This window comes from Terrapene carolina, unplaced genomic scaffold, assembly GCF_002925995.2.
Source record: "Terrapene carolina triunguis isolate 2854851 unplaced genomic scaffold, T_m_triunguis-2.0 Scaffold93, whole genome shotgun sequence".
NCBI classification, from domain to species: domain Eukaryota; kingdom Metazoa; phylum Chordata; order Testudines; family Emydidae; genus Terrapene; species Terrapene triunguis.
In genome coordinates this window covers 12768832-12786869 of record NW_020664444.1, presented here as the reverse complement: position 1 = coordinate 12786869, position 18038 = coordinate 12768832, and the positions used below count along the sequence as shown (strand labels likewise).

Genomic DNA, 18038 nt, shown 5'->3' with positions numbered 1-18038 from the left:
TCACACCAGCTGTCTGGTCACCCTAGCTGGAATTGCCTGGGTCAGACAGAGTGGGGCCAAGCTAAGGAGAGAGCAGGGGCCCAAGCTGAGCTGGGGAGCAGAGCTCTGCCAAATCCAGAGAGGCCAGAAAAGCAGCCCAGGAAGCAGATCAGTGCTGGGAGCAGAGTCACAGAAGCAGCCCACAGAGCCGACCTGTAGCAGCCAGGGCCAGAGGGGCCAGAGAAGCAGCCCAGGGAACTGGAGGCAGAGCAGCAGCAGCCGTGCTGAGGCAGAGTGGAGCTGGAGCTGGGACTGGAGCAGTCGGGAGCCAGGTGCGGTGAGCAGCTGGGAAGAGCGAGGGGGACCCTGGGGAGCAGGCCCAGCGCAGGGAGACGCCCCAGCCAAGAGGCTCTGCAGGCCAGAATTGGAGGGGGATCGTAACCCCGACGGGACGGGAGCGACACTAGGAAGAAGGGTCCTGCCATCTAGAGCCTGAGAGCGTGTGGCCACCGCCAGAGCAAGTGTCCGCCCCGCAGCATCCCTGCAGCACAGCCAGGGCTTGAGAAGGGGCCTGGGACTTGTGAGGAACAGACTGAACTTCCCTTACATTCTAGAGACGACGGTTGTGATGTCCCCATGCCACAGAGCGGGGTTATGTGTTTTCCTTTAACCTTTCCCATTTTTTCCTTGTTTTTTTATTGATTGCTGTTTAATAAATTGTATTTGCTTTGAATTGTATGTAATGATCAGTGGGTCAGGGAAGCATCCACTACAGAGAGAGCACCCCAGAGTGGGGACACCCTAGCCCCTGTCCTAAGTGACCACTACAAGGTTGGGGGTCAAGCTCCCCCAGGAATCCTGGGCCCAGCCTTGTTGGGGTTACGAGGACTCTGCCACACAGGAGAGTGGAAGGGGAGCCCTTGAGGTCAGGCAGGGCTCTGGGTAAAGGAAGTGGGAGCGGGGACTCAGATCCTTTCGCTAGCCCACTTCACCGGGGTAGTGTATAAGCCAGGAAAGTTCCCCACAATAGTGGGACCATTCCCCCGCTTACACCTGTATCAAAACAAATAGTGAAACTACAGGAAAGTCATTTTGACAAACTCTTCTAAACCCTTTTTTGGTCTCTTGGGGTTTTTGTGTGTCGTTATTATAAAGAACTATATCAATTTGTTAATAAATATTCTCTCTCGGTAGAGAGGCTCTTAAAAAATCTGGAGTGTACTTAAGAGTTTCTCATATGAGCTTTTAAGCAATTTTACATGGTTTACACAGTTGTATTATCAAGCTAACCCGTAACCCCCAGAGAACAAAAACCTTATATAGTAACAATGTTTAAATACTCCTCTAGCAATTTTTAACCAAAACTAATATCCGGGGGAGGGAGTAGCACTTATAAACACTAGACTTCAAAAATTCCAATAAAAATAGACATTTATTCGTCCCGTTTTGCCTGTGTCTACCTGGCAACCGCATCAATCTGTGGTGATGAGCTCCCCAATTCTCCCATGCATTCCCCCTGCTTGTTCCATATGGGGGCTATTCGCGGACTCTCCAGTGTCCTTTACTTTTGCTTTGTTGAATGTATGATTTGGCTTTTTTTTATTCTTTGCATTTCAATACGCTTTAGTGTGGAGAAATAAACTAGACGTTTAAAATTCTTTCAGTCTTACTCTAAAATGGTGTTAGAAGCAAAGGTAAAGAAACATTGAAAAAAGATTAACTTGTATCTTTATAAGCGTTACAACAATGTTACCTGTGACTGTATAGTTTTGACAAAAAAAGTGTTATAAAATATATACTGAAGAGTGAGAAAGGAATATAAATTGCTACGAATGTGCCACATGGCTGAGTTAATGTTGCTGCAGAAGCCTTATGCTTTGAATTTCCTGACACTCTAATGGTTACTTTGCAAGTTACTCTTTAAGATAGAAAAGCTTGATATAGTTCTCAACCCAAAAGCTAGAAAACAACAATTTTAGTTAAATTTTGTATAACTATGTAAATAGAATGTTTCTGTGTGTAGACAGCCTGCAAAAATGTATAGAAACATCCTATATATTGTGTTCATGGATTTGTGGAAAAGATGGATATGTTCTGATTTTCCAAGTTGGTAAATGTAAGCAAAATTTTAGATTTTGGAATTGGGAAGGGTGCCCCAACCTATTCTTGAACCAAGGCCCTTTGGGGCCTGGCTAGGCCCTTGCACATCCAAGATGTGCAGAAAGTGCAGTTAACTGCTTTTCTTTCACAAATACACGAAGAAGACTCAAATATAAACATCAAGGGCAGCAAAGCATGTGTTTAACCACAAGAATAAACCTGTCAGAGGCTGACTCAAGTGATGGTTGGCACCATAGTCTCAGTAAAGCAATTCTGCAATGATGTTATCATGCTTTAAGATTTCTCAGAGTAATGAGATCAGATCAAAGCAGTGCCTATTTCAGCACAATTTCTACCAAAGTGCATATCAGCCTGTGTGAATTTTGTCAGAAGAGATTAAAAAAAAATACCAGGTTTGTCTCTTTACAAAACAAATGTTTTCTTAAACGGGCAGGAATATTTAGGGGGATTTTTTTTTATTTTTACACTGTTTGAACTGTCTAGGTGTAAGCTTCCAAAAACCTTTCTGGAAAAGCTCTGTTAAAATGTTTTATAGCGATGGGAGATGTCACATTTTACTCCACCCACTAGATCAGGCTCAAAGCTTGCAACTTGCCATTGATGAAATGTGGGACACAAAAGGAAGGACAGAGTATCACAGATCAAGGGAAGAAAATCCATATTCGAGATGGGATCACTTCATGGGTTAAGGGTTCTCAATATTTTGTAGCTGTGACCCCTTTCACACAGCAAGCCTCTGAGTGAGATCACCCTTAAATATAAAAAGAAGTGGTTTTAATTTGTAACACTATTCTAAATGCTGGAGGCAAAGCAGGGTTTGGAGTGGAGGCTGATAGCTCACGATCCCTCACATAATAACCTCACGACTGCCAGTTTGAGAACTGTTGGGCACTTGAGACAGGAGATGAGGTTTCAGTATCCAGCTCTGCCTCCTTGCGTGACTCTCGGTCAAGTCCCCGTATGGCTTGATGCTCAATTAGCATAAATCAGCCACAATGATTTACACCAGCTCAGAATCTGGTCTTTAATATCTCTGTGCCTCAGCTCCCCACCTGTAAAATCGGGAGAGTTACACTACCTCTCTCTTTCACCCTTTGTCTGGTCTACTCGGAGGGTCAGTTCTTGTGGGCAGGGACTGTCCTTTACCGTATGCTAGTACACCATCAAGCACAATGGGGTTCCAGGCTCAGGTGGAGCCGCTAGGCACTGCCCTAGTGCAAATAATCAGTTCTTTGAACCAAATTCTGCGGTCCTTAATCAAACAAAACCCCTATTGAATTCAGTGGCAGCTTTTCTTGATTAAGGATGCAGAATTTGGGCCATTAGCAGGAACCACGTTTTCGAGAACCTTATAGTACGTTTGTATTTCCAAAGAACAGATGGTGGCAAACATGCCAGGGGAGGGAAGACCCAATCTTTTGGAGCAACTGTACCAGTTTACCCGATAAAGCCTTCGGCTGTTCTTGCCATCTTTCTCTCTGCCACCTTCCTTTCAACCTTGCCTGTTCAGCTCTAACCTACAACGGAGGCTGTGTTGCTCCAAACTCAAGTCCCACCAAACTGCAGCAGAGCACGTTAACCTTTTCTATAGCATGATGAAAGAGCTGCATATTTCACTCTGCTTACCGGACCTGTCAGCTATAAGGCAGAGGGACTCATTTTTAATGCTGGGCAGCTCTCCCTAGCAGTTCTGTGTGTTAGCGGTGACTTTCTGTTTATTGCTCTTCTGGTTTTCAAATATTTTAGCTGCTCCTAAACGCAGGATCGCAATGGGGAGGAGGTGGTGGGGAGAGGGGAGATGTGCATTGATGTCTGTGTTTTGCTGAACACCGACAGCCGCGGCCCTCTCACAGAATAACTTGGTGATTGTTTTTGGTGCCAGCGGGATGAGTGGAAAGGAGCATACTCAGAATGTGTCAAGAGTGAAATTAATCCCCTCCAACCTAAGCCAGGGGAGAAAAGAACTGTGGAGAATTAAAATTCTCCAGGACTGACTGCTCTGCAAGAGGAACTGGCCCTCGAAACTCTATTGTTAAATAATCTGCTACTGATTTCTCCACTCTCCTCCGTCCTCCAATTACCCCCTGGTCTCCCCCTCCCCAGCTTCTTCTTTTTTTCCTCTTGCCTCTGCTACTGCGTAGTCCTCTGATGTACATGTATAACATTGTTATTAGAGCATACAGGGAACTCCCATTGGAGTCAGAGAGTTCCCTGCACAGTTTATAGGTTTGGTCCCCAGCTCTGCACGTATTATTCTGTAATGTGCTTTGCTCTACTTTTGGATGAAGGAAGCTATAATAATAACCAATCATAGCCTCACTGTCTTCATTTCTGCTCCCCAGGGTAACAGGTGTTGAAAAATTCTCAGCTCAGACATAGAGCAACCTAAAACACATCCAGACCTCAGGGTTGTCACAGGTTTCATCCCAGCAGTTGGTTGTCTTGATGGACCACGATCAGATTTCAGAGACAGGACTTGATGTGACCAAGCAAATGACTACACTCATGAAGCTGTTTTAAAGAAGAGCCACCAACGAAGTAAAGAAGTTTTGCAGCAAGTTGTAGTAACCACATTGATTAAATCCATGCTTTGAAAGAGAAGGTTCTTTTTAAAGTGCCCCATAGTTAAACCGCAGTTGCACAGGCTGTCTAATGTAAATCTAGGTAGTTCAAAAATAATTGTGTCTCAGTCGACTTATGGGCTGTGCCCCTGTTGAGCCAGTAACAAATACTGTCACTCACATGCACTTTTTGCTCCATTAGTTTCGATTTATTGCAGTTTTATGTCTGCCCAAGATAAAGTTTGACTGAATCAGTTCTTGCTGTTAGTTTTACCATCATCATGACCGCTATTATCAAGCGTCTCCCTTTAGTAAATAGCAGTAAAACCTGATAAAAGAAAACCTCCAGGCATTCCTAAGTTCCAACCAAATGGCTTTGTTCCCTTAACATGGAAAATAACATTGATAGGGGAATATTAAATAGAACACACTGCCACAAATGCAATAAGCCACTGGTCTTTAAGTATCATTGCTACAGTACAACAGATGCCAATTTCAGACTACTTCCACTGCAAAACACTACAGATAATTATGGTGTTTACTGATCGACTATACTGGTTTTAAAGTTACAAATCTGCTGTTATCATGCCTATCTTTACAAACTAAGCCCAGGAGTAAGATATTCAGATGGCATTTTTATGCTTCATTCATCTTTGAAAGTACAGAAAATGAAGACACTGCTAGACAAGGGCTAGAGAAGGACCCAGGACATATGGGAAATTCAGAGTGGATTCAGAAATTAACTTCCCCAACCAGCCCCTACCTCTGTCACATCCCAAAAGAAAACTCAGTGCCTAAAACACTCTTTAGCCCATCATTACTAAACACACAATTGTTCGGGAGGGAGTTTGGGTGCAGGAGGGGACTCCAGGCTGGGGAAGGGGGCTGGTGTGTGGGAGAAGGTTCAGGGTGCGGGGTCCCGGTGGTGCTTACTGTCGCTTCCGGGAAGCAGCCACCAGGTCCCTGCAGCCCCTGGACACAAGGGTGGCCAGGGAAGCTCTCACACCCACAGGCGCCACCCCCGCAGCTCCCATTGGTCACGGCTCCTGGCTAATGGGAACTGTGGAGCCAACCCTCGGGGTGGGGGCAGTGTGCGGAGCCTCCCTGGCCACCCATGCATCTAGGGCAGTGGTCTTCAACCTTTTTACACCCAAGATCACTTTTTGAATTTAAGGGCAACCCAGGATCTAGCCCACCCCTTCCCCAAAGCCTCGCCCCACTCACTCCATCCCTCCCCCCCGCTTGCTTTCCCCCACCCTCACTCACTTTCACTAGGCTGGGGTGGGGGTTGGGGTTCAGAAGGAGGTGCGGGCTCTGGGCTGGGGCCAAGGGGTTCACAGTGTGTGAGGGTGCTCTGGGCTGAGCCTGGGGCAGGGGGTTGGGTGCAGGAGGGGGTGCGGGCTCTGGGAAGGAGTTTGGGTGCAACTCCCCATTCCCGGCCAACGGGAGCTGTGGGAGTGGTGCTTGCAGGCAGGAGCAGCACACAGATGGAGACCCCTGCCCTCCTGCCCCGGGGGCTGCGCTGGTCGCATCCGGGAATGGCGTGGGGCTGGGGCAAGCAGGCAGGGAGTAAGCCTTAGCGTCAGCCCCGCTGCACCACCAGAGATCGCGATCAATCAACTGGTTGGTGACCACTGGTCTAGGGGCTGCAGGGACCTGGCGGCCGCGTCTGGGAGCCATGTGGAGCCAGGATAGGCAGGGAGACTGCCTTAGCCCCAGGCCCCCGCTGTGCCATCAACTGGGAGTTCCGGTCGAAAACGGGATGCCTGGCAACCCTACGTGGGGACCTTGTTCAATGGCCAGTAAAGCTATAACATGTTAATGCGTCCTCCAGTGGACACCGCTGGCTCAGACATGTCGTGCTGAATAAAGGGCCTGACCGATAAATTCAGTACGTTTGCATCCATTTGTGGTTGGCGTTGATGTCCTTTTAAGAAGACAGCAACAGTGGTTCAGTAGGAGGTTTATAGTTCCTGATGGTAAAAAGAAAACCTTGGGGGAACTTTTACAGGTAGGCAAAACATTTCTTTCCTCATAATAGGAATGTTAACTAGCTACATGGTGTAACCATGGGAATTTTAATACAATTAACATTATTGAATCAATGGCTGACGTTTCTTTCTTGAGTTTGGCCCAGTCTAGAGCAAATGGCTCTTCAGTAGCTAGCTAGCTGAAAGGCTTGATTTAATACTGGAATCAGAAGACATTTGTGTGCAGTCAGGATTTTGTTGCTTCTCGAGGCTACTGTACTTTAGGAGAAAATGCTGGGGTTTTGGAAAGGGGCTTTGCTCCTTACACATGAGGATGCACACTGCAGACAACCACTCCCTGTCAGCAGAGCTTTTACCCGGACATTTTTACAAATATGCCAAACCCTTTGCATCCAGCGCTCTGGGCCTGAGTGCCCCCCTCGGCTTGTTATCTGCAGATCGCAGCAGTGCTGCAAACTTAGCGAGTTATGAAATTGGGGTGGACAGGCACACCCCTGCAACATGAAGCGTTCTTGTAGTTCAAAAAGCCCTTCTCCCTGCAGAGATGGTCTAAAGCAAAACACAAATGCAATGGGAACTCTTTCCTCTCCACCTCTGCCCACTAGCTCCTTACCCATCCTTTTGATTGATCTTAACCCCTCCTCCCCCCCAGCCCACCTCTTTCAATGCCCTCCTTCTCCCAAAACAAGGCAAGGGGTTTCTTGCACTTCTTTACATTTTCCTCCTGTCACCAACCTTATGTCATGTGTTTATTGCATTAAATGGTTCTGCCTAATTGGAGCAACAATTTAAGCACAGAAAGATGCCCCAGGTCCTGGGTATGTGGGAGCTACAGTTGTAATGGTCCCTGCTGTAAGCTCTCTCCTCAACCCTTAGGCTGTTCTGAGTGGCCTAGTAGAGCAAGATACTAAATACCCGCAACTACAGTGGGACTTGAGTGCTCAGCACCAGGGATAGCTCAGTGGTTTGAGCATTGGCCTGCTAAACCCAGGGTTGTGAGTTCAATCCTTGAGGGGGCCACTTAGGGATCGGGGCAAAAATCAGTACTTGATCCTGCTAGTGAAGGCAGGGGGCTGGAACTCGATGACCTTTCAGGGTTCCTTCCAGTTCTATAAGATAGGTATATCTCCATATATTAATAACATGGTCCCGCCCCACTATCATCTCTGGCCTCACTGTTGGTCTTCCTTTCCACTATCACACATCCTGTTAGAATTAGATGAAATTTGTATATATTTAAGTGGAAGTTACACATTTGCCCATTTATTTCAATAGTTCCAGTGTGTGGCGGTGTACAAACAACCCCAGTCAAATGGGAAAGATGAGAGCGCATGACAGAAAATTAACAATGAATGCGTTGGAGCCCATAAAAATGCACTTGACGAGCTCTAAGGCGTAGCATCACTCCAGTGGCATTTGCACTTTTGCCTGCAGGTCCATGTTTCTTCCTCCCTGCCTCAATGTAAAAAGATTTTGAACCAGTGGAAATGCAACCCTAAACCAGATAAGAATGGAATATGAAGAGAAACATGCAAAGCCTTGCTACGCCCCCAGACAACCATCCATCTCACAATGTGCAGAAAGATACTGCCGGAGACAAAGAATGGTTTAAAACCAATTGCATTGCCATATTAGGGCTAGTCTAAACTGGCAACGCTAAAGCGCTGCCGCTTTAGTCTTAAAGAAACATTCTAACATATTGGGAGACATTGCACACCAGCCATTAGGAGAGATTATTTGCTGTGCCGTCAGACGGCACACCGCACTCTGCCTTCCCGGATGACAAACACCTTGGTCCAGTGAAACAGACTTGCTGCAACCTGGCTTCCACCAGGTGAGACACACAATCTAACAAAGAGTCCTGCAGTGTGTGTGATACCCAGGGCCGTGCGTTCCGAGTAACAGTTTTATTACAATGGTTTATGCACTGTAATTCAGTCTCAAAGACTCGGATAACGTGCTCTCTCATTGTTCGCTATAGCCGGGTGGAATTCTTGGACAGAAAGCACTTATAGCCAAAAATCCTTTTTCTACAAAAATGAACTTTTGCGCGCACACACACACACACACACCCCAAAAGAAAACCCCCACAATTAGGTTTTTACTAAAACCTTTTTTTTTTAAACGCTCAATAAAAACTGCAAATGAAAAAAATTTGCCTGTTAGTTTGTTTTCCAATCGTAGGTATTTGGTTTTCACTTTGGTTTTGGTCTCCATAAGGCTTGGGAGGGGCAGTTAACCTAAGTGGTCAGGGGAGGGCAGGGGGAGCACATGGACCAAGTTGCCAATACAACCTGGAGGGAAAGGTGCTTATTGCAGGTTACATTTGTATGCTCATTTACCATTCTGGGGACTATTTTTTTCACTGCGCCATTAGGTTGCACAGCTTAGCCACTAGGAGAGGTTAGATTGCAAGCTCTTTGGAGCAGGAGCCATCTCTTTGTTCAGAGTTTGTACAGCGCCTAGCACCATGGGGTCCTGGTCCATGACTGGGGCTCTGGGGCATTACCGCAACAAAAATAATCAATGATAAGGGAGAGTTTTTCCAAATTGACAAAAATGTAACTTTAAAAAAAAATCTCAATTTCTAAAAAAAGATTTGATTCTGCAGGAAATTTCAAAAAGCGAGAAGTGAGCTGCTTTCTACACAAATGGAATGAAAATCATTTGAAAACAGTAGCTATTTTGTTTTGTTTTTCCAAACAGCTCTATTATTTACCGTATTGTTAGAATCCCTTAGCTAAATAGCTGCATCATGGAGCTGATACTCACTGGCTCATGAATTCTCCCTTGTATTTTAGTTAGAGACACACACACTCCATACTAGAGAATATCAGCCTTTAGTTTCACCAAATCCCTGATTGCACTGGACTGGCAGCTAGATGCCTATTCTCTCTGTCCCCTTGCACCATCTGCCAATTGGCACCGGCCTTCCTGTCTTCTGTTTGTTTTCTCCCCTCTCTTCTCCCATTCTCATCTTGTTTGCTTTAATTTTTTCCTTCCTTATTTCTATTTTGTTGTGTGTGTTCTCTCCCCCGCCCCCCAGTTCTCTCACTAAAAGGAAGGTTACTCTCCATTGACTCCGTGGGTTTTCAACTAGTGGTTTTCAACCTTTTTTTCCATTTGCAAAACCCTAAAAAAAAAATCAAATTGAGATGCAGACCCCTTTTGAAATCATAGACATAGTCTGCAGCCCCAGGGGTCCGTGGACCACAGGTTGAAAACCACTGCTGTAGACTACATGTGGCCTCGTGCCTGAGCTAAGTGAGACACAAGATGAGAAGGGAAACTTGGGCTGATATGCCTGCCCCTGCAGCCCTGTAAACAGGAGAAACTCTTATGACTGGCTGTATTGGGAGCCACTGCAGGATCAGGGAACTACACCACCTGCTATTTAACCTGCACATGGCAGGATGTAGCATAGGGCAATGCAAGTCAAGAGTCATGTAACTGTTCCCACCTCACTGCTCCTTGCCTTGCCTAGATTGGAAAGCACTGCCCCAAATCCACTCTCCTTTACTCCAATGCAAATAACCAGATTGGGTCCACTGATTTTATATGTAATACACATGCACACTGTGTGTCTCGCTCATCTTTAATTGTCCTAATTAACCCATAACATGCACAGGCATGTCGGTCTACAGTCACTGAACCTCAGTCAGAGGCATAGACTACAGTAGAGTTACTGTGCATGGTTAAAAAAACTAAAGCGGAATGGTCAATGAGGAAATGGGGCTTTAGAGCAGGGGTACAATGCAGGAGAAAACCGGGCTGTTAAGGTTATGTTAGACCACATAGAAAAGGAGCTGAATTACAATAATAGTACATCCTGCATCACAAGACAGTGGCTCAAATTTTTCTCTGTTACAAGGTGCAATACCACTGAGCACATCTCTGCACCCAGGTGTGACCAACAGCAGACTGTGGCTTCATAGCTTTAAAACCTGCCTTCGGAGTCCCTAATAACCTAACCACAACATAAGCTATTTTATTGAGCCATAGTTTCATCTTAATCATGATGATACTGGGTAACTGCTCCCTGTTTTGTTGGGTGGGTTTTGCATTACTCTCCCCTTAATAGTTATGCTATCGATCTGAACAGTCCCGGCCTGAAAATTCTCCTTCAGGAAGGTTTTTAGGGAGATTTCTACTGCAATCAGAGCCAAGCTGTGTACAGCAAGATGCCTAAAAGGTGGGTTAATAAGGTTATACCACAAGAGGTGGGAGTGACTAGGTGGAGTTCTACCAGCCAGCAAAGCCACACACACTGTGTAGTAGCAGGTTCTTAGGCATCACTAGCCAGGTACAATGTGATTGAAAGTATCTTTAGGGGATCCCAGTTTAGCTTCAATGCAGATTAGGGACACAAACGCACAGTTAATGATCCATCCCAGATCCTATCTATATTTAACAAGGTGGAAATCAATAAGGTGCTACAGAAAGGTAATAACATTCTGTCAATGTCCTAAAACCTATAGAGTGTAATAGCTTAAAATAGCCCTTCTGCAGGTTTGATATTTTAAAGTAATCCTACCAATTTCTGCAAGGGGGTATCATTCTCTGTCACTCTCCCCCGGAAGGTTATTTTCTATTAAACTCTGCAAGACTTTTCCCTAGGGGATCTGTACAGACACCTACAAACACAGACCTGAGCATCACCACACTCACTAAGGCATTCAAACCACCAGGCTAAGCCCCCAGTGACTTCTCTGTTCAAAGGACAAGGAAGGGTGTGTGTCTGGCTCAGAATCTCCCCCAGTCATCCCCTCCCCCACCCCCAGCAATGAGCACAACTGATATTTTATCATCTATAGCTATGAATCATGAAGAAAGGGGCAAAGTCTACAGCAAACACCTGTGTGGTGGTCAAAGGTTGGCTGGCAGGAAGTGGCACAGCCAGGCATTGGGAGCACCAGGTCTGTTGATTCCCTGAGAAAGGGAACCTTGGCTACTTGGCAACAAAAGCCCCACACAGTTTGCAGGGAGGGAACAACGACAGGAGCAAGGAAGCAGAGCCCCCAGCCTGACACGGACTAGATCGCCCAGCCCCACGCCTGCAAACCTCACCGCTGCCTGCCTGCCCACCCTGGCAAAGTAATGAAGTGTCATTGTCATCTCAGCGTAGGGCTTGATCTGCACTGCAGCTCTCACACACAAACCGGCTGAAGTAGCCGGGGATGACATCAGCATTCATAAGTCAGCCCCAGAGAGCTGGGGGGGGGGGCGGGGTACCCCGGCTCTCCCTGCTGGGACTCCACGGCACCCTCTCTTTCCTGGCACCCCACCAGGGTCTAGAGCACGGCTTGGCCGGCCAGCTGCCGGATCGGGGGCTCACCCCTTTCCTGAGTCGCCCCCTCCCTCAAACTGTCGCCTGGGGCATCCCCTTCATCACCTCCCGCAGCTGAGCAGCTGGGAGACCTTCCTCCTGCCCTGCCTCGCCTATGGGGGCTGGGAACCCCCGGCCGAGGGTGGGGTCGGACCCTGCTCACGCGGCCCCCTTCCAGAGAGCCCCGTGGCCGGTTTCCTCTTTCTCCAGAGCCCGCAGTTTTGCAATAGCCCGGCTAGGGGCACACACCCGCGGCAGGCTGGCAGCTGAGCTCGCCGCAGCAGGGCGCCCAGCCCGCCGGGCTCTCCCCGAGCGGGCGGCCACCTGGCCGAGGCAAACTTGGACGGGACCCCGCCCTGCCCGGGCGGCAGGCGGGAGGGGAGCAGGTGCAGCCCTGACCCCACAGGGCGGCGGCCGCCGAGGGATCCAACTCCCCTGCCTGCCCCGGCCACGACGCTCCTCCACCCCGGGCAGCTCGCTCCAGCGCCGCGGTCCCCCGCGCTCTCTTACCAGGTGCAGAGCAGTCCGCGCACAGCTGGTTGCCCGGTCTCTGGAGCAGCTCCTGCAAAGCCTTCCTGGGCTTCTCCTTCGCCATGGGGACGGTGCGAGTGAGCAGGGCTCGGCTCTGGCTTCTCTCCTCCTCCTCCGCTAGATGAGCTTCATGGGGCTGGGCTGGGGGCGCTGGAGAGGCTACCTCGCCGCCGGGGGCTGCTTCATTTGGCCCCGGCTCAGACGGGCAAGGCGGACCCCCTGGGCAGCAGCAGGGCGCTTAGGGCTCCCGCTTCCCCATCCTCCTCACTGGGCTCTGAGCAGCCTCCAGCCCGGGCAGCAGCCGCAGCTCTTCGCACAGGGCTGGTTCCGCATTTCTCCCGCGGCGGCGGGGAACGGTCTGCCTTGCACAGGAGACCCGAGCCGGGCCCGCTCCTGGCCAGCCCGGTTCACCCGCGACCTCCAGCGGCGAACCCGCCCTCCTGCAGGCGGGCACCACGGAGCCCCCTGGGCGTGAGAGCCGCGCGTTGCGGGGAGGACAGAACAAAACCTTCTTCCCACCTTTTGCCCCCGAGCCTGCAGAGACGAGTAGCCCCACCGAGACCTCAGCTGAGAGGCTTCAGCTTAAGCCTGCCTGAGCGTTTGCAGGCTGGGGCCCTCGGCGACATGGATCTGTCTGGGCACTTTTCCGATTGCAATGAAGCGCTGCCTGGGTGCCCAGATGGACCCGGACAGATCCATTTGCAAGGCTGGGGCCTTAGTTTGCATGAAACCAAGGGGGACCACTCACAGTGCCTAAAGTTAAGTATGAGCAGGGCCTTCTTTTGTGTTTATTTTAGCGGATGTTTGGGGGGGTCGATATTTTGGATTTTCTTTTTTTGTTTGATATTGATCATTTAGTGTATTTTTGTTTAGTAAAATTAAAATATCTACCCCACCTCGATAAAAAAAAAACTTGACTGATGTCCACACTTTTCCCCTGACCCTCCTGCTTCCCCCCCCCTTCTTTATTGATAAAATTCAAATAAAAAAAAAAGCTGATTAGTTTATTTCAATAGCACTTTCCTTGCAAGGGTCTCAAAGCACTTTACAAATCTCTTCATTATCTTAGCACCTGAGTACCTTCCAATTTTTACATATTTATCCTCACAACACCCCGTGAGGTAGGGAAGTGCTATAATCCCCACGGTACTGATGGGGAGCTGGGCCTAACGGACTTATCCAAGGTCCCTCAGTAAGTCTGTGGTCCAGCAGCAAACTGAAGCCAAGTCTCCCACATCCTAGGTGAACATGCCAAATACTGGCTCATCCTTCCTCCCCAGCTGTTAGTCAATTGCATCGAGATCATACATCGCCTAGAAATTACTGTGCCAGAATAATTTTTGATCCATACAACTTCAGTTTGGTTACGGAACCCTTTTTGGTTTTGTGAAGTGAATCCACTTGTTCAATTATACCCCATCCCCTTAAAAAGAAAAATCAGAGCTTTCATGGTGCAAAGCCTTTCTTATCTGTCTGACTTTATGATGAGGAATCCCATTGACTTGACTTCCATCGAAAGTTAAGCATGTATGCAAATGTTTTCAGGATCAGGACTCAAATAACCCAACAGAAAACCACCACTAAATTCAAATTATGATCCTGATCCTTCAATCACTTAATCACATGTGTAACTTCACTTCCGGTAAGTAGGGCCTTTGATTTCACTGGGATTTCTCCTTAATCTGGAAAATATTTCCCTAAATTATCTTGCCATTTTTACTGATAGATACTAAGTTTAACTGCATTAATTTCTGATCTTTTTTAAAATTGATATTATCATGAAGTGACCCTCTGTACATTATAGGTTGCTTCTTCTATCTAGCTTTGAAAAACCTCGCTATCATGCTAACCTAGGGTCCAATCCTGCAGCTCTGACTCCTGTGAAGTAATCCTACTATAGACTTTATCTGGACTATCTACAGAATTGAGCCCCCCACTTGTATGTCAAACAGCCTGTCACCTCCTTAAAACTCAGAACCAAATTCTTTTTCCAGTTATACTGGTGTAAATCTGGAGTAAAACCACTGACTTCAGTGGAATTACTCTGGATTTATACAAGTGTAAATGACAACAGAACTGACCCTGAGACAGACTCTTGGCCCCATGCCTGCAAACACCTGCATACGTGAATAGTTCCATTAAAGTCAATGGGATTACTCATATGCGTGTTTGCAGGATGAGGGCATTATGCAAGTCCGTGTCCGGTTGCTGGGTTTTCATCTATCCTTTAATTTTGATGCAGACCAGTCCCTTGGCCCTTCCTGCCCCCAGAAGCATCCATTGCACATAATGACCTCTCCATGCTACAGCTGAGATATTGCAAATCATTACCAGAGGAGGAACAACAACAACAAAAGATTTTGTTTTAAAGTCCCTGTTTAGCTTTCCATCCAGGCTTACTGATTCTCTTAATTTTTTGTTCTCCTGGTTGCTAGGCAATTCCGCTCTCCTCTCTGCACTCTGTGTGCCAGGGCTGCAGAAAGAAATTTATATCTTGTAATAAAATCAAATATAACGGGGACTGTTGTAGATGATCAGAACAAGCCCTCTCATAAAGGAAAGGGGGATGGTAGGGGTGGAAGATTGATTGAGAGCAATCATCATAATTTAAATCTAATAATAATATAATTTGTGGAGCATGCCTTGCCACAATGCAAGAAAAACTTTGTAGTAAAAATCCCACTGCAAACTTCAAATGAGGAGAAAAAAAAGTGCATGTGAGGAGAGAGGACGGGGGACCAGCATAAGAAGAGAATGGGAGGTGGAGAAGTCATAACTATGGGACCCAAAGCAGTCATAGTAAAAATGCTTTGGAAATAAGGGGCCCTGATCCTCTTTCACTTACACCAACTTTACACAAGCCTAACTCCATCTGGCTTCACTCCTGATTTCTCCATAGATTTCAGCTGAGTTAGTAATCCTGATTTACAGAACCTTAGGGTACGTCTATACTTACCTCCGGGTCAGGCGGTAAGCAATCGATCTTCTGGGATCGATCCCGGAAGTGCTCGCTGTCGACGCCGGTACTCCTGCTCCGCGAGAGGCGTACGCGGAGTCGACGGGGGAGCCTGCCTGCCATGTGTGGACCCGCGGTAAGTTCAAACTAAGATACTTCGACTTCAGCTACGTTATTCACGTAGCTGAAGTTGCGTATCTTAGTTCGAAGTGGGGGTTTAGTGTGGACCAGCCCTTAGTCAATCAGCATAGCTCCATGAAAGTCAACAATGCTATGCTGTATGACAGACCCAGACCAGTGGAGTACAGGAGTCTGGTAGAGAGCAAATATACTGGTCACTGGATGAGTAGTTTTCTGTTCCCTGAGTGACCAGAGCAGGGCTGCACTAGAGTAATCAGGAACTTGCTAGAACCAGTTAAGGCAGGCAGGCTAATTAGGACACCTGGAGCCAATTAAGAAGAAGCTGCTAGAAGCAATTAAGGCAGGCTAATCAGGGCACCTGGGTTTTAAAAGGAGCTCACTTCAGTTTGTGGTGCGAGTGTGAGGAGCTGGGAGCAAGAGGCGCAAGGAGCTGAGAGTGAGAGGGTGTGCTGCTGGAGGACTGAGGAGCACAAGCATTATCAGACACCAGGAGGAAGGTCCTGTGGTGAGAATAAGGAAGGTGTTTGGAGGAGGCCATGGGGAAGTAGACCAGGGAGTTGTAGCTGTCATGCAGCTGTTACAGGAGGCACTATAGACAGCTGCAGTCCACAGGGCCCTGGGCTGGAACCCGGAGTAGAGGGCGGGCCTGGGTTCCCCCCAAACCTCCCAATTGACCTGGACTGTGGGTTCTTCCAGAGGGGAAGGTCTCTGGGCTGTTCCCCAACCCACAGGGTGAATCTCTGAGGCAAGAAAATCCGCCAATAAGCGCAGGACCCACCAAGCTAGAGGAGGAACTTTGTCACAGCTGATGGACAGCAGCTGAGGATCTGGCCTTGTCATGCCATGGATTTCAGAGGAGCTATGCTTGCCATACAGGAATATGAAAGCACAAACAGCAGAAGTGGGGCAGAATGATCTGTGGTGGTTGTTGGGGGGGAGCAAGTTCCACATGGCAGGGCCCATGACAGCAAAGACAATTACCTACTGACCTGAGTCACAATGATGGGACCTTTAAAGGCAGGGAGGGATCTAAACACACATACAAGAGGAGGCCCTGCTATCATGCTGCCTATGGTTCTGCTCCACTGCCTACTGAAGTCAGTGGGAGCCTTTCCAATGACTTCAACAGGTGCTGGATCATCCCAGAGAGCGTAACCAGCTCGGGGACTTTAGCAAGCTCCGCAAAGCTCCCACTAGCTCCACTGCAGGTGGGACCAGCTCTGGTGCTAGGATGTCCTCACACCAATGGTTTCTGTCTTTCCATTGCCAATCAGCATTTTTAGTCAGATTTAATTAAAAATTAATATTTTAAACCTTTTTAACCCAGCAAATATTTTCTGAATTGCTAAATAGCGGCCTTAGTAACAGCTATGATGAGCCTGATCTTCAGAAGTGCTGAGCTCCAAGCCCTCATGATGAAGTCAGTGGGAACTAAGCACCTTTGGAAATGCCGGCCTGTGTGGCAGAGTTACACTCAAGCCGAGAAACACTGAAGGTTTCATAGGAATCTTTCTGCCTCAGAGCTCCTTCCTTCTGGTGATACTTTGAAAATATCTGACCGAGACTACCAAAAAGGCCACCTTTTCCTCCCCAGCGTCGGCTCTTGCCTCTCTGGGATTTTGGCTGCTTTCCTTTTATTATGGAGGAGCCGTTTGCACTGTTAAAGAGTTACAGTTGTGTCAGCGTCTTCTATTATGAAATTCTATTTTCAGGCTTTACTGACCATAAAAATCTCGTCTAGGCTGCAACTGGCAAGAGCCGAGAGCAGTTGTTTTACAACATAAAACTCCATCGGTCTGTTATGGGGAATTACAAAAGCCGCTGTCCCAAAAGGGCAAATCTGAGATACACCTACGTGAAACCAAGAGGACATATTAGCAATAATAACTCAAAGAAGCTGAGAGAGAGTCTCTAAGGCCCCGATCCTGCAATGGCCAAATCGATACCATGATTATGCAAGTAGAAAGGTATTAAACTGAAAGCCTGTACGTGATTCTAAAGGGTATTCGCTCCATTACACAAGTAAACAGTTCACAGCAAATATATGTACAGCAAAGCCAAACCGAAATATCCATAATTCAGGCAGACAGTAACTGCATACAAGCAAAACTGTCTGGAATATTATATCATCTGGAAAGGACATCGTTAGCTTCCCAATGAGCAGAAGAGAGGCAGCCCTCCCCCTTACACTTTTCCTTATCAGCAGATGGGTAAAAAGCAGTTCCTCCCACCAATTCTAACTGAATTGATAACAGTTACACTGTGGTCTTCCTGTTACATAGACCAAACCTCAGGGGTTTCCCTTTTTAAGATATGCTTGTTTCTTGGATTATTAAGTTCCATCCATAGACAAAGAATGCATTTCAGAGAGAGCTGCAGTAGTGAGTGGAGCACAGGCCGGGGCATTCCTGAGTTCTAATCCCAGCCCTGAC

General features: G+C 47.6%; 1 protein-coding gene across 1 annotated transcript in view; it reads right to left on the bottom strand.

The window, feature by feature from the left end:
* The window catches only part of ADAP1 (ArfGAP with dual PH domains 1), a 110046-nt gene extending 97250 nt beyond the window's left edge, over positions 1-12796 (bottom strand). The window contains exon 1 of the mRNA XM_026650727.1: positions 12489-12796. Within this exon, the coding sequence (XP_026506512.1) occupies positions 12489-12573 (85 nt within the window). The 5' untranslated portion in view covers positions 12574-12796. The remainder of the gene's footprint in view (positions 1-12488) is intronic.
* Positions 12797-18038: the final 5242 nt, after the last annotated feature.